The sequence below is a fragment of the Populus alba genome, chromosome 17 (assembly GCF_005239225.2).
Source record: "Populus alba chromosome 17, ASM523922v2, whole genome shotgun sequence".
NCBI classification, from domain to species: domain Eukaryota; kingdom Viridiplantae; phylum Streptophyta; class Magnoliopsida; order Malpighiales; family Salicaceae; genus Populus; species Populus alba.
The window spans coordinates 19,674,042-19,690,382 of NC_133300.1; the positions used below are offsets into that span (position 1 = coordinate 19,674,042).

At 35.4% G+C, this 16,341-nt stretch overlaps 2 protein-coding genes and 1 pseudogene across 3 annotated transcripts in view; 1 reads left to right on the forward strand and 2 right to left on the reverse strand.

Annotated features, from left to right (window-relative positions):
• LOC140954803 (uncharacterized) overlaps positions 1-105 on the forward strand; it is a 5,249-nt gene extending 5,144 nt beyond the window's left edge. The window contains exon 6 of the mRNA XM_073405574.1: positions 34-105. Within this exon, the coding sequence (XP_073261675.1) occupies positions 34-105 (72 nt within the window). The remainder of the gene's footprint in view (positions 1-33) is intronic.
• A 292-nt stretch (positions 106-397) lies between these two features.
• Positions 398-4,480, reverse strand: LOC118046670 (uncharacterized; annotated as a pseudogene).
• A 1,458-nt stretch (positions 4,481-5,938) lies between these two features.
• Positions 5,939-11,617, reverse strand: LOC118046667 (uncharacterized). 2 transcript variants are annotated; one of them, XM_035055637.2, is made up of 9 exons: positions 11,421-11,617; positions 11,091-11,224; positions 10,076-10,684; positions 8,596-9,975; positions 8,184-8,508; positions 7,817-8,072; positions 7,142-7,331; positions 6,676-7,037; positions 5,939-6,391 (listed from the first exon to the last, which is right to left on the reverse strand). In XM_035055637.2, the coding sequence occupies exons 2-9, from the start codon at positions 11,199-11,201 to the stop codon at positions 5,968-5,970; spliced, it is 3,657 nt and encodes a 1,218-aa protein (XP_034911528.1). In that variant the 5' UTR covers positions 11,202-11,224; positions 11,421-11,617; the 3' UTR covers positions 5,939-5,967. The 2 variants fall into 2 exon arrangements, with proteins under 2 accessions (XP_034911528.1, XP_034911529.1); XM_035055638.2 differs by lacking the exon at positions 11,421-11,617 and having other exon boundaries at positions 11,083-11,216.
• Between the last annotated feature and the right edge of the window lie 4,724 nt (positions 11,618-16,341).

The window sequence follows — 16,341 nt, forward strand, 5'->3', positions numbered from 1 at the left end:
AGGTTTGAGACCTGCCCTTGTTGCATATAACAGAGAATATCTGAAGGTTTGTCAATGGATTTCCTACTGCTGATCAAGTCAACTGAAGCAACCGTTGATGTATAATACCAGAATCTAGTAAAATGAAAAAAGAGAGATGCATACCCTTCTATACATCTGTGGCTTGCAGCGATTCATCTTATCAACTGTATATAATTCCCAAAGACATCATCGAGACGCCTTGCTAGTTTTGGTAAATCGGGCAATGGTAAAACATCCACACCTTTGAAGAATTTGTGTGTGGTTTGAGTTTTCCTTGATTACATCCACTGTCCAAATCAGTTTAAGCTGATCATTGACTCTGTATTGTTCTAACAGTTCAGAAGAAGTTCCATTTCGGACAACGATGTTTCTCTCTTCAGGAGATTCCCGCCAGCCACTCAAAAAGCTTTGACAACAAAGATATCACTTCCTGACGAGCCTCATTTCTCACTTTCAGAATGGATTTCCGAAAATCGTTACTGAAACAAAACTTTAATGGGAAAAAGGATTGAGGTGATAAGTCACCGAGTAGTATTCAGCTTCAGACATGACAATAAGAACTAACAAAAAAAATCAAGAAACAAGAAAAGTTAGCAGCACACATACCTTCCATCTTGCATTTCTGAACAGTGGAGAATTCAAGTTCAGAAGAGCATCAAGTTGGTCCGATTCTAAAAAGGCATCCGTAATAGCCTTAGACAAGCTTTTATCCTCTTCGGCATTATAGAAACACCCCCGTTCCTTGGCATCAGTAACTAATTTCTTCCAAATAGAATCGCTGTTGACAAGAGTTGCTCCATTTCCCACTATCCAGAGGCAGTGCCTTCATTAGACAGTACATCATAAATTGTTATTCAAAATCATCAATACATTAAACTTGCAAAAAAACTTGCAATCCTATCTGGTATTTGGAAGATGATACCTTGCACGGGTCAATGCCACATTAACCCTTTGGCGATTGGAAAGGAAACCTATTTTTCCGTTTCCATTACATCTGACAGTAGAGATAATTATAACATCCTCCTCGCCTCCTTGAAATCCATCGACAGACCGAATATTTACTGCAAAATCACTGTGTGAACTGTAAGTCTTTCCAATTTTTTCTTGAATTGCATAAACTTGAGCGTTGTACGGTGATATGACTCCTACGCTCATCCTCTTTCTTGCCCTTGTAAATTCTGCGATGGAAAGAAAAGGAAGGCTTTAGCTTTCCCACTTGCCAACAAAAAAGTAATTGAAACCAATAGCTATGTCATATATATGATTTCCTTAACAGCATTTCTAAAATGCATACCTTTAAAAAGGCTTGCAACTAGCTCTGAAACTACAGCAACCTCGACCAAATTTTTCTTGCTTCCACCGTCATTGAATTGCTCTTCCCCGTTGGCTAAATTAATAAATGAGTAAGGCCCATTACATATTGCCTTGAAGGAATCGTTTCTGGTAGTTTCTTTCTTTGACAGTTGAAGCATCCTGAATTAGCCCACCATAGAACTCTTTATTTGGGAATAAGCTTATAGATGGATGCATCCTGTACTGCATTACAGGAGGTGTTTCTCGTGTCCCAGTATGACCAATCTCTCGAACAAACTCCTCCCGAATTCAGCTTCCTTGGAAATCTGATCAAGTTATTTGACAAAAACATTACAACTTAAAACTTTTAAATTACTCAGTAAATGGAATGCAAAAAAGATGAACCTTATCACCTCGCTTTGAACCGTGGCAGGAAGTTGGCGTTCGTCACCTATAAGAACGGCATGGCGAAGACCAGAAAGCTGCAATGGAATGGTCGATTCACATTCTTTAAGCTGCGCAGCTTCATCAACAACTAACAATTTTATCGGTTTCATTCCTCCTGTGTGCAGCTTGGCAGAGCTTGAAGCGGTACAGAAAATCAGACATGCATTTTCCAAGCAAAAGTTTCTCACTTGATAACTTTCAAAAATATTGGGCACGTCAAATGATCGAGGAAGTGAAATTCAGTATCTGAATGCAATCCTTTCTTTTAGTGGCCAACCATGAAATTGACAAGCACTGCTTTCTTCATCTTCGAAATCATTGAGGACTAGCTTTAAACCTTCATCTCCAATGCTAACACCATTCAACAAGGTTTTCAGGCGGCTGAGTGAATCGAGAGCTTTCATCATGTTCTTCACAACTTCTAATGAAATGACAGACGTTGGCAAATGCGTGTACAAACCAAAAATTAAAAAGTCCAGCTTCTCACTAAGGATTTTGAACCTTTTCTTTACAAATTCCTCGAACGGGAGAATATTATCTTCCTTGTTTTCCTTTCCATATTGATCTCCCTTTCCCAAACACCTTGGAAGCTTATCTTGATGAGAAGAAACCTTCTGTTTCTTTTTTTCAGTTTTCTTGTTGTCTTTCAATGCCTGTAAAAGAATTTTCTTCAGAACTTTCCTGCTGTTCCTGCCCTTCTGGTTTTGTTCACTGACCACTTCATCCTTCTCTTTCTTGCTGTTCATCTCTTCAAATTCAATCATTTCATCATCCCGATCCCCTCGCTCGTTCTCTTTTTTCATGTTTTCCAAGTACCTGCGGTACTGATGCTCCGGATCTTCAAGCAAATTTATCATTGAATCTACAGTGTGCTTCCACCCGGTTGACGGGGCAAAGCAATTATAAAGCACTTCAACACGATGGTCAAGAAATATATCTTCAAGATCATCATTCTCGGAAATCTTCATTCGCTCCCCATTCCCAAAGAGAACTATATCTCCAAGTCCATAGGTTTCATATTCAAGAGAGTCTGTAACTAGCTTTAGGAGTCCCGATGTCACTTGCAACACAGCAATATTGGTTGGAGAACATGTAAGTGTCCTGCACTTCAATTTAAGTAGAGAAAACAGTAATAAACCAACTGTCTTTGTCTTTCCAGTCCCTGGAGGACCCCAAATTAGTTTGACAGTGCTTTGATGCTGGCATTCACTCAGACCAATGCAGCTTGCAATTGCACCTTCCTGTGAGTCATTTAAATTAAAGGAGCTGATTATGGTTTCTTCCATACCACAAAGTGCAGCACTTCTATTCACTTCAGATAAGCAGTGAGAACAGTCTTGGCTATCCTGCAGGAGAAGACACAGCAACTGTCAGTTAAGCAACTGAATGATGAATAGAACTAGAACTTCCATACACATAAAGAACAATGATTTCGCCTTCTTACAGGTGAACTAGTTTCAAGCACATTCTGGATAACGTTCGTGTTCCCTCCTTGCAGATCTGAGTTCAATGATCTCCACATGCGGACATTCGTCGTCATGTTTGCTAGGTAAACAACGAAGACAGTGGCTCTTCTTTTCTTTTGAATCTCTTGTCCAGCAAAGACAGACTCCCTTTTATTCTGGTTGTTTTCTAATTCAAATTCAATGGGTTTGGATGTGAGAATTGATACCATTTCATGATTCTCGTCGTCATCCAGCCCATTAGATACGCTATGAACATAAGCAAGAAGATAGTTTATCCCAGGCCTGTTCAAATCAGCAATGTCTTTCGGTCTTGCATCTGTCAAAGCAATGAGATCTCCTACCACGGGCTCGTATATTCCTTTCCCCTTTCCAGTTTTACTCATTCTATTCAACCATATCTTATAAAACATGTCTTTGGGAAGTTTATACTCTTTTGATCTTTCAATTGAAAAGATCTCCCTTGTAGGTGCTTGGGAGAACTTCATCATGTTTGAGCACAAATCTGCCCGAGTTTCCTCGATTAGAGCAGGAATGAATGACTTCATGTAATGTGACGTTGACGTGAATGTCTCTGGTATCTTCTTCACCTGTTAGTGAGTAATTTAGTGCCACCGACATCAAATGCAAGAAAATAGAAATCGGTCAACTGCATTTACAGTTGCTGTCAATTAATCTTACGTCAATTCTGAAAATTCCAAAAACATGAAAAGAAACCGCTACTAAATGATCTTCAAAGAACTTATGTTCTGCTTTACTAACCATTGGATGCTCAGCTTACTGGTCTAAGCGTTTCCAAAGAAAAGTAGAGGGATCAAGTCTAAGTTCATTTCAGATTGATCTTGTTTCACCAAAATCTTGATGTCGTGCAAGGAGAAGTCTCTAAATGATTACAACTTGCCAAATTTAATCAGTAGAAATGTAACTTAAACAGATTTTAACCGGAAAAAAAAAATCATATCATAAGTGGATCGTACACATAAACATGACAAAATGGCATTCATGCAAACCTGATTTTTGTAAAGGTCGCTGTTAAGTACATCCTTGATAGACCAAGAGAACACCAAATCTAATAAGCTTCTACCAGCAACTTCTTCTTCAGTTTTCGCTGCAGTCTTCTCCATCATTTCTCCTCTCTAGTTAGCTTCTGTAAAATCAGTTGACAAAGCCAATAATGAGATGAAAATAAAAGTCTTGAACATATGAAGAAACGATGCAACAACAGGTTTCTTATGAGTGAAGAAACCCGACAGTAAGACCAGTACAGATATTTACCTTGTGACAATGCTGTTTTTTTTAATAGCTTCCAAAAACCCCAATAAATGAAAAGAAATGGACGTGCAGATGATTTAATGAAAATGGGCCAGAGATTCCTGAAGAATGAAGTGGAAAGAGCACGTTGACTGCAAGTAAATCAAAAGTAATTAAAGCAAGCACTGTTGCAAGTCTTGCTGGTTTTGTATAGAAAATACATGATTGGCTCCTGTTGTATACCTGTTTGCTTTAGTACTTTTAATTGTTTCCCACTGTAGATTCTGCTTTCCCCAAACTTTGTAAAGCAAGATTAAAGATCAATATGTCTCATACTTCAATCAGTTGCATTACTTAAATTTATAGCATAAGGAATAAGGAGAGGAAAGGGCAGAAATGCTTGCGTGCTTTACGATGATGCTCGAATTTTCTGTCGCGTCCCATGCACCCGAAATACTAAGATTTTATATCCTTTTGGTGTAATTTCAAGTGTGAATTCTGAACCCACATGAATTTTATTACCAAACACTATTAAAATCATATAAATTCAGACATAGACATTTGCATATAAATTCTTATATTCAACATGGAGTCAATCATTTTTAAAATCCAATTAAATTGTAAGCAATGACACTTGATTGTGAAATTTAATAAAATATTGTAATAGATTTATTATTGTTTTAAACTCAACTATGTTAAAGTCATATGTCATGGATTAAACTGCTTAACTCATATTAATACAAGTCAATTTAAAATAATAATATTTTAAAATAATATTATTTAAAAAAATATAAATCAAATCATATTTTAAATGAAATTGACCTCCTTGATGTTTTTTAATTATGGATATGTTTGGAATTGTGATAGTTTTTGTGATTATAATTTTAAAAAAAACATTATGTAAATTCAGACATAAACTTTTTATAGTACATTTTATTACCGCAATACTATTAAAATTAATCATATAAATTCAGACATAAACAATTGCATATAAATTCTTACATTCAACATGGAGCCAATGTTTATTTTTAAAATCCAATTAAATTGTAAACAATGACACTTAGATTGTGAAATTTAATAAAACATTATACTATTAAAAACATGGTCTCAATCAAAGTTATTCAACTCATTGGGTCACATATCACGCATTTAACTTATATAGATAAAAGTGAATTTAAAACAATATTATTTTAAATTTTTTAAAAAATATATAACAACATTTTAAAAATATATATATATAAATCAAGCATGTTTCTACAAAACAAAAAACTAATGAAAACTTAAAAACAAAGAAAGAAAAAGGCTAAGAATTCAAAGTTGAGAAAAAAAAATGTTCAGAGGATGAATAGCTAGTTTGTTATTTTATTAATTTATCAAAATTATCTTTCAAGCTGAAAAAAAAAAATATATATATATATATATATATATATATATATATAAATAAATAAATAACATAGCCTAAAACATTCGGTTATTATGCTCAATCCATTAATTAAAACCGAATAAAACAAATAATCAAAATAAAAACAATGAAACAGACGCACATGAGCTCCCATCCAAAAAGTGATATGCGGAGATTTCTTTTGTTGTCTTTTTCTATATATTGGGGTAATCTGCGGTGTGGACCTAGTGTCTTCACTTGTGGTGTCCGCACCAGAAGGGAAGCCAAAGGTTGTGACGGAAGCTTTACATTTTCAAAAAGTGACTTGCTGGGATATTTTTTGTTGTCTTTATTCATATACTTGGGTAATCTGCGATGTGCATCTGGTATCTTTGCTTGTGTCTTTGCTTGTGGTGTCGCCGCCATAAGTGAAGCCGAAGGTTGCGACAGAAGTTCAACAGGATCAATTTCAGGGATGCTACGCCCGGCAGCACCATCGAAACACAGTGGCCATCTCATTGGAACAACCAAATTCCTGCAATTCAAAAAAGAAATAATTGATTTTTTTTATTTATTCAGGCCAGCAGAGCAAGTATAGTAGAGAATACCCATAGCAATGGATGTTTAGCCTAATGGTATTCTTTGTTGCAGAGCAAGGAGGGGAGAGGTCTCAGGTCAGGTTTGAGACCTGCCCTTGTTGCATATAACAGAAAATATCTGAGGTTTGTCAATGGATTCCTACTGCTGATCAAGTCAACTCAAGCAACCGTTGATGTATAATACCAGAATCTAGTAAAATGAAAAAAGAGAGATGCATACCCTTCTATACATCTGTGCTTGCAGCGATTCATCTTATCAACTGTATAATTCCCAAAGACATCATCGAGACGCCTTGCTAGTTTTGGTAAATCAGGTAATGGTAAAACATCCCACGCCTTGAGAATTTGTGTGTGGTTTGAGTTTTCCTTGATTATATCCACTGTCCAAATCAGATGAAGCTGGTCATTGACTCTGTATTGTTCTAACTGTACAGGAGAAGTTCCATGTCGGACAACGATGTTTCTCTCTTCAGGATATTGCCGCCAGCCACTCGAAAGCTTTGCCAGCAAAGAAATCACTTCCTGACGAGCCTCATTTCTCACTTTCAGAATGGATTTCCGAAAATCGTCACTGAAGCAAAACTTTAATGGGAAAAAGGTTTGAGATGATAAGTCCACCGAGTAGTATTCAGCTTCAGACAAAACGATTACAGGAAAAAATAGACAGTAGTATTCAGCATACATACCTTCCATCTTGCATTTCTGAACAGCAGAGAATTCACATTCACCAAGGCATCCACAATAGCCTTAGACAAGCTTTTATCGTCTTCGGCATTATAGAAACACCCCCGTTCCTTAGCGTCAGTAACTAATTTCTTCCAAATAGAGTAACTGTTGACAAGAGTTGCTCCATTTCCCAATATCCAGAGGCAGTACCTTCATTAGACAGTACATCATAAATTGTTATTCAAAATCACCAATACATAGTGTTATCTATGGACACAAATGGGCTGTTGGCTGTCATGCTAAACATGGCTGCATGGTGAAGGTCAAAAGTGGTTGCTGAATATTAAATACGGTGGCAAAAGTGGCTACTATAATTGACTAAAATGGGAAGGATTGTCTCCTATATCAGCTATAAGTAAAGGGTGCTTATGAGAGCTGAGTGACACCAAAAATAGAGAGAAATACAGAGAGAGAGCTAGAGAGAATTGAGTTGAGTAGACAAGAATTTTCTCATCATTCTTGTTTTGTTGTTTGTATTGTTTCTAAGCTTGACTAATACAAGTTAGTAGCTCTTGTGAAGTATACAAGTTGCCAAAACACGTAATTGATTTTTGGAATGTCCTAACACATAGATGCATACACACACATTAACTTGCAAAAAACTTGCAATCCTATCTGGTATTTGGAGATGATACCTTGCACGGGTCAATGCCACATTAACCCTTTGGCGATTGGAAAGGAAACCTATTTTTCCGTTTGCATTACATCTGACAGTAGAGAAAATTATAACATCCTCCTCGCCTCCTTGAAATCCATCGACAGACCGAATATTTACGGCAAAGTCACTATATGCACTGTAAGTCTTTCCAATCTTTTCTTGAATTGCATAAACTTGAGCCTTGTACGGTGATATGATTCCTACGCTCATCCCCTTTCTTGCCTTGGTAAACCCTGCGATGGAAAGAAAAGGAAAGCTTTAGCTTTCTCATTTGCCAACAAAAAGATAAACCAATAGCTATGTCATATATTTGATTTCCCTAACACCATTTCTTAAATGCATACCTTTAAAAAGACTTGCAACTAGCTCTGAAACTACAGCAACCTCGACCAAATTTCTCGTGCTGCAATCGTCATTGAATTGCTCTTCCCCATGGGCTAAATTAATAAATGAGTAAGGCCCATACATATTGCCTTGAAGGAATCGTTTCTGATAGTTTCTTTCTTTGACAGTTGAAGCATTCTGGATTAGCCCATCATAGAACACTTTATTTGGGAATAAGCTTATAGATGGATGCATCCTGTACTGCATATTCAGTAGGTGTTTCTCGTGTCCCAGTATGACCAATCTCTCGAACAAACTCCTTCCAAATTCAGCTTTCTCGGAAATCTGATCAAGTTATTTGACAAAAACATTACAACTTAAATCTTATAAATTACTCAGTAAATGGAATGCAAAAAAGATTAACCTCATCACCTGGCTTTGAACCATGGCAGGAAGTTGGCGCTCGTCACCTATAAGAACGGCATGGCGAAGACCAGAAAGCTGCAATGGAATGGTCGATTCACATTCTTTAAGCTGCGCAGCTTCATCAACAACTAACATTTTTATCGGTTTTATTCCTTCTGTGTGCAGCTTGGCAGAGCTTGAAGCGGTACAGAAAATTAGACATGCATTTTCCAAGTAAAAGTTTCTCACTTGATAACTTTTAAAAATATTGGGCACGTCAAATGATCGAGGAAGTGAATTCAGTATCTGAATGCAATCCTTTCTTGTAGTGGCCAACCATGAAAATTGACACGCACTGCTTTCTTCATCTTCGAAATCATTGAGGACTAGCTTTAAACCTTCATCTCCAATGCTAACACCATTCAACAAGGTTTTCAGGCGGCTGAGTGAATCAAGAGCTTTTATCATGTTCTTCACAACTTCTAATGAAATGACAGACGTTGGCAAATGCGTGTACAAACCTACAATTAAAATGTCCAGCTTCTCACTAAGGATTTTGAACCTTTTCTTTACAAATTCCTCGAACGGGAGAATATCATCTTCCTTGTTTTCCTTTCCATATTGACCTCCTTTTCCGACACACTTTGGAAGCTTATCTTGATAATAAGAAACCTTTTGTTTCTGTTTTTCAGTTTTCTTGTTGTCTTTCAATGCCTGCACTAGAATTTTCTTCGGAACTTTTCTGCTGTTCCTGCCCATCTGATTTTGACCATTGACCACTTCATCCTTCTCTTTGTTGCTGTTCATCTCTTCAAATTCAATCATTCCATCATCCTGACCCACTCTCACATTCTCTTTTTTCATGATTTCAAAGTACCAGCGGTACTGATGCTCCGGATCTTCAAGCAAATTTATCATTGAATCTACAGTGTGCTTCCACCCGGTTGACGGGGCAAAGCAATGAGAAAGCACTTCAACACGATGGTCAAGAAATATATCTTCAAGATCATCATTCTCAGAAATCTTCATTCGCTCCCCATTCCCAAAGAGAACTATATCTCCAAGTCCATAAGTGTCATATTCAAGAGAGTCTGTAACTAGCTTTAGGAGTCTCGATGTCACTTGCAACACAGCAATATTGGTTGGAGCACATGTAAGTGTCCTGCACTTCAGTTTAAGTAGAGAAAACAATAATAAACCAACTGTCTTTGTCTTTCCAGTCCCTGGAGGACCCCAAATTAGTTTGACAGTGCTTTGATGCTGGCATTCACTCAGACCAATGCAGCTTGCAATTGCACCTTCCTGTGAGTCATTTAAATTAAAGGAGCTGATTATGGTTTCTTCCATACCACAAAGTGCAGCACTTCTATTCACTTCAGATAAGCAGTGAGAACAATCTTGGCTATCCTGCAGGAGAAGACACAGCAACTGTCAGTTAAGCAGCTGAATTATTAGAACAGAACTAGGACTTCCCTACACATAAAGAAAAATGATTTCGCCTTCTTACAGGTGAACTAGTTTCAAGCACATTCTGGATAACGTTCGTGTTCCCCCCTTGCAGATCTGAGTTCAATGATCTCCATATGCGAACATTCGTCGTCATGTTTGCTGGGTAAACAACGAAGACAGTGGCTCTGCTTTTCTTTTGAATCTCTTGTCCAGCAATGACAGACTCCCTTTTATTCTGCTTGTTTTCTAATCCAAATTCAATGGGTTTGGATGTGAGAATTGATAACTTTTCATGATTATCGTCATCATCCAGCCCATTAGATACCCTATGAACATAAGCAAGAAGATAGTTTATCCCAGGCCTGTTCAAATCTGCAATGTCTTTCGGTCTTGCATCTGTCAAAACAAGGAGATCTCCAACCTCAGGCTCGTATATTCCTTTCCCATTTCCAGTTTTTCCCATTCTTTTCAACCACATCTTATAAAAAAAGTCTTTGGGAGGTTTATACTCTTTTGAACTTTCAATTGAAAAGATCTCCCTTGAAGGTGCTTGGGAGACCTTCATCATGTTTGAGCACAAATCTGCCCGAGTTTCCTCGCTTAGAGCAGGAATGAATGACTTCATGTAATGTGACTTTGACGTGAATCTCTCTGGTATCCTCTTCACCTGTTGTTGAGTAAATTAGTGCCACGGACATCAAATGCAAGAAAATAGAAATCGGTCAACGCATTTTCCAGTTGCTGTCAATTAATCTTATGTCAATTCTGAAAATTCCAAAAACATGAAAAGAAACCGCTACTATAAATGATCTTCAAAGAACAACATGTTCTGCTTTACTGACCATTGGATGCTTAGCTTACTGGTCTAATCCTTTCCAAAGAAAAGTATAGGGATCAAGTCTAAGTTCATGCCAAGATTGATCTTGTTTCAGCAAAATCTAAATGTCATGGAAGGAGAAGTCTCTAAATGATTTCACTTTAATCAACTTGCAAATGGGATTTAACCGCCAAAAAAAAAACAAATCATAAGTGGATCGTACACATAAACATGACAAAACGGCATACATGCAAACCTGATTTTTGTAAAGATCTCTGTTTAGTACATCCCTGATAGACCAAGAGAACACCAAGTCTAATAAGCTTCTACCAGCAACTTCTTCAGTTTTCGCCGCAGTCTTCTCCATCAATTCACCTCTCTAGTTAACTTCTGTAAAATCAGTTGACATAGCCAGAAATAAGATGAAAATAAAAGTTTTGAACATATGAAGAAACGATGCAACAACAGATTTCTTGGTTGAAATGGAAAGAGCACGTTGACTACAAGTAAATCAAAAGTATTCAAAGCAAGCAAAGGTGCACGTCTTGGATTGTAAGGAAAATACATGATGGCTCTTGTTGTATACCTGCTTGCTTTAGTACTGTTAATTGTTTCCCACTGTGGATTCTGCTTTCCCCAAACTTTCTAAAGCAAGATTAAAGATCAAGATGTCTCATACTTCAATCAGTTACATTACTTAAATTTATAGCATAAGGAATAAGGAGAGGGAGCTTCCATACGATGAGGCCAAAGGACTTTTCCTGGTTGTGAATAGCAAGACAAAGTGTTCATATGAATTTTCCTTTATTGTGACAAGTACCGAAGGAGAGGAATGCTTGCGTAGAGTTTACGAAAATGCTCATATTCCAACGAATTTTCCTTTGTTAATTGAAGGAGAGGAAAGGGCAGAAATGCTTGCGTGCTTCACGATGATGCTCGAATTTTCCTTTATTGTGACAAGTACCGAAGGAGAGGAATGCTTGCGTGCTTTACGATGATGCTCTAATTTTCTTTCGCGTCCCATGCACCCGAAATACTAAGGTTTTATATCCTTATGGTGTAATTTCAAGTGTGAATTCTGAACCCACATGAATTTTATTACCAAACACTATTAAAATCATATAAATTCAGACATAAACATTTGCATATAAATTCTTATATTCAACATGGAGTCCAATCATTTTTAAAATCCAATTAAATTGTAAACAATGACACTTGATTGTAAAATTTAATAAAATATTGTAATATTAAAAACATTTATTATTGTCTTAAACTCAGCTATGTTAAAGTCATATGTCATGGATTAAACTACTTAACTCATATTAATAACAAGTCAACTCAAACGTCAGTTGATGTTTTATTAGAGAAAAATGCAGGAATACAGATTTGATTTAGTGTACTGGGTAAAATTAATAAAAAAATAAATATTTTTTTATTGAATGTTTTGGTTCAATTTCACTACTAGATAATATTATTTTTTCATACTTATTTATATTATATCTTCCGGGTATTCTTTTTCCAAGTAATTCCATATCAAAGTCAGATATTTCAAAGGATTCATTTCAATCTTCTTATTTTATTATATCATTGGAAATCAATAAAGGCAATGCCTATTTAATATAGCTAGTTGTGCAAGTATTTTACTATTAAGAAGAAACTGTCTTTTGTATAAATTATTTATTAATATACTATGACTACATGATATTGCATTCTCGCGAATTACTACATTTATTCGAGTGAACCATAAACACCGAAAATTTCTTTTGTGCCTATCTCTATTCTGGTAGGCCAAAAACAAAGCTTTTATTTTTTATTGAATAATAGTTCAAGTAAGTCTTCAATGAGCCCCACAAAAGCTTGATGTGAATAAATGAATTTTTGTTCTACATCTCCAAGCTATATATCCTCATCTAATTCTAGTCATTGAATGAACGAAACTTTGATAAATAACTAATTGATTTCCATTCTTTCAGTAATTATTTTTCCCTTTTCTAGAATAACAAAACGGATTCTTTCAATGTATAAAATAATAATTCCAACTGCTTTTGCCTACTCTAACCTTCCTAACCACTATTTTTTCTTTTTTGTTATAAGCATATCGCCTTGAAATAAGAAATTTTATTGGTACCGGGTATCAAACAAAAATAACAAAAATATAGTAAATAAAAATAAGTAGTAATTAAGTAGTAAATAGAAATTGATAAATAAATAATGGGTTCCATCGTTTCCATGGTTAATTCTTAAACGGCGAGGTCCTTTCTATACACCGGAGCCCCTTACTTTATCGAATCAATGTTATTGTTAACTTTTATAGTTTACACTTTTTGGCTCTACCCGTGAATTCCCTAGTAGTAGGTCTTTCACAACAACGTCCGTTTTTACAGTAACGGTATTTAATTATGTGGATTAGCTAATTAGTTGACCTTGTTAGTCTGTTCTTGCAAGAGTAAAGGCATCCATTTTTGGCTTTTTAATTTAAATAAGATTTTCCCTACTTAACAGATAATCATTTGCTATCAACGGGGAATTCTTTTGCATTTTCAATTGAAAATTGAGGTAATTGAATTTGCACCAGTAGAAACCATAAATTTGATACACAATAGAAGTATATTCTAGATCTCTTTTTATTATTATTTTAGATAGTAAAGGGGGGAGTCTTTCATTCTATCCTATTTATCAGTACTGATCACGGATAGTGAAAAAATTCTTTATTTTGTCCCAACCCACAATCTGAAATCTGAATGAGTCGTGCATACACCCTAGTACATGTCCCTCGGCGCTGAGGGCATCCCCCGAGAGCGAAGGATTTGGTGATATTTCTGATTGGTTGTCTTGTGTTTCTAATAAGTTGTTTAATAGTTAGCATGTTGAATCGTATGCATAAGTGGCTGGTTTAGATCGATCCTAACTAGATGATTATGAATTCTTTCTATATTCATATTCTATTTTAATATTTTATTAAAATTATAAAATTCAAATTAATATAATATGAAACCTCAGTAAAAAACTAAAATCTCAAATCACAATTTGTGTGAAATTCCTACTGTTTTTTAATCTCAAACTAAAATCGAGGTATAGTGTTGAATAAGTAGGTGTAACTGTTGAGTTCTATGGTGGTAAACTAAATGGAGTCAGTTATAGTGATCTTGCTAATATGAAAAAATATGCTAGACGCGCACAATTGGGTGAAATTTTTGAATTAGACCGTGCTACTTTGAAATCCGATGGTGTTTTTCGTAGTGGTCCAAGGGGTTGGTTTACTTTTGAGCATGCTTCGTTTGCCCTGCTCTTCTTTTTTGGACACATTTGGCATGGCTTTCGAACCTTGTTCAAAGATGTTTTTGTTGGTATTGATCTAGATTTAGGCGCTCAGGTGGAATTTGGAGCATTCCAAAAACTTGGAGATCCAACTACAAGAAGACAAGTAGTTTGATACAACATTAATCTTTGATTTTTCATCTCTATTTTCTTTTTGTAATTCGACATAGGGTACGCAGGACATCTTAATTTGAATCGCCGCATTTTCTTTGTCTGACTCTTGCTCTTTTTTAATTTGGGAACGCTCTAAATAAACAGATATGGAAGTTATAACTGTAAACCACAAACAAATCTATGGAAGCATTAGTTTATACATTCCTCTTAGCATCGATTCTAGGAATAATTTTTTTCGCTATCTTTTTTCTAGAATCGCCTAAAGTTACAACTAACAAGATGAAATGGTTTTTCATTATCTTAATTAAAGTAATGAGCGCGCCTCCGGGCTCATTACTTCAACTAGTCCCCGTTTTCGTCGGATGGTAAATTTATAGCATAAGGCAATTGGAGAGGGAGCTTTCATACGAGAAGGCCAACGTGCTTTTCCTGGTTGTAAATAGCAAGATAAAGATCTTGCTTGTTTTTGTATTTCAAAAGCGTTTATGAAAAAAATTAAAATTTTTTTATTTTTTTTTACTTCAAATTAATATTTTTTGGATGTTTTCAGATCATTTTAATACATTAATATTAAAATTAATTTTTTAAAAAAATATATTATTTTAATACATTTATAAATAAAAAATATTTTAAAAAAACAACTGCAATGAAAACCACACTCTACTGAAAATATTCATAATAAAAACGTATTTTCCTTTATTGTGACATACCGAAGGAGAGGAAAGGGCAGGAATGCTTGCATACATTACGATGATTCTTTAATTTACTGTCCCATCCCCAGGTACACAATTTCCTCGAGAAAATCCCATGCACCCGAAATAACCTTAAGCTGTAATTTCAAGTGTGAATTCTGAACCACCAACAGGTTGTGGCTCAGTGGTTGTTGGGGCAGCTCTCCTTCCTTCGAACTTCGATTCGAGTCCCAGAGGGAGTGGGGTTGGAGAGTTTGTTCCCTTCCTGTCTCTATTGGGTCCTCCCTGTGCGGTATGCATGTCACCCCCGCGGTGTCTTACTTGCTCACTAGGCTTGCAGGATGTTCAGTGGGCCGTGGGATTAGTCGTGGTGTGCGCAAGCTGGCCCGGACACCCACGTTAATCAAAAAAAAAAAAAAGTGTGAATTTTGAACCCACATGGATGAGAAGAGGAAGCAGAGTGTCCAAACCATTTTCCAGTTTTCACAAATTAACCATCTTTATTTCCACTTTTTTCTTTCTTTCTTTCTTTCTTGTTTCATTTTGATTTTGCAGTCTTCCTCAGTAAAAAGTAAAAAAGAAAAAAGAAAAATAGAATTGTGCTATGGTATATATTAAGATAAGATTAAAGTACTTGGTGGATAAGTTTGATATATAACTAAAGACCAAATCATTCATTTTATGTTTTCAATATAAACACAATTTATCCATTCCATTCAATGATTATTTGTGTTTGTTTGTTTTATATAAACAATGCTTTTTGTAAAATAATCTCTTTGATATTTTATGTCTGATTTATTTATTTATTTGAGAAATTTGATGAATATAAATATTACTTTTCTAACACTTGTTTTTCTATATATCAAACCCCAAATAATTTATTTTAAGCATTCTTTTAACAAGTTATTTAATAAAATATTTTAGAAAAGTAATATATTACATGTAAAGCATCTCTCAAAAACAAGTTATTTTACACAAAACAAAATTAATATGCTAGAAAAAAAATACTACACTTGATTCTGAAATTTAATAAAATATTATACTATTAAAAACATTTATTATTGTCTTAAACTCAGCTATGCTAAAGTCATATGTCATGGATTAAACTATTTAACGCAGATTAATTAATGTAGGTCAATTTAAAATAATATTATTTTAAAAAAATTAAATCAAATCACATTTTAATTGAAATTAACCTACCAAGTCGATGTTGTTTAATGAATTAAGTTGATTTTGGGTTGATTTTTTTTTTTTTAACTGGAACCGGTTTAATGATTATGGTCTCAGCAAACACACAGCCCATAACCCAGCATAGCCCGAAAGCCCAACCCGCAAACCCTAGAAGCAGAAACTCCCATGGTATAAATACTGACATAAACACGC

Coding starts and splice junctions, on each gene's coding strand:
- LOC118046667 (XM_035055637.2), bottom strand. CDS start 11,201: ATGGAGAAGACTGCGGCGAAAACTGAAGAAGTTGCTGGTAGAAGCTTA. Junction 10,685..11,090: donor GAGATCTTTACAAAAATCAG/GTTTGCATGTAT, acceptor ACTCAACAACAG/GTGAAGAGGATACCAGAGAG. Junction 7,038..7,141: donor TCAGAAATGCAAGATGGAAG/GTATGTATGCTG, acceptor TTCCCATTAAAG/TTTTGCTTCAGTGACGATTT.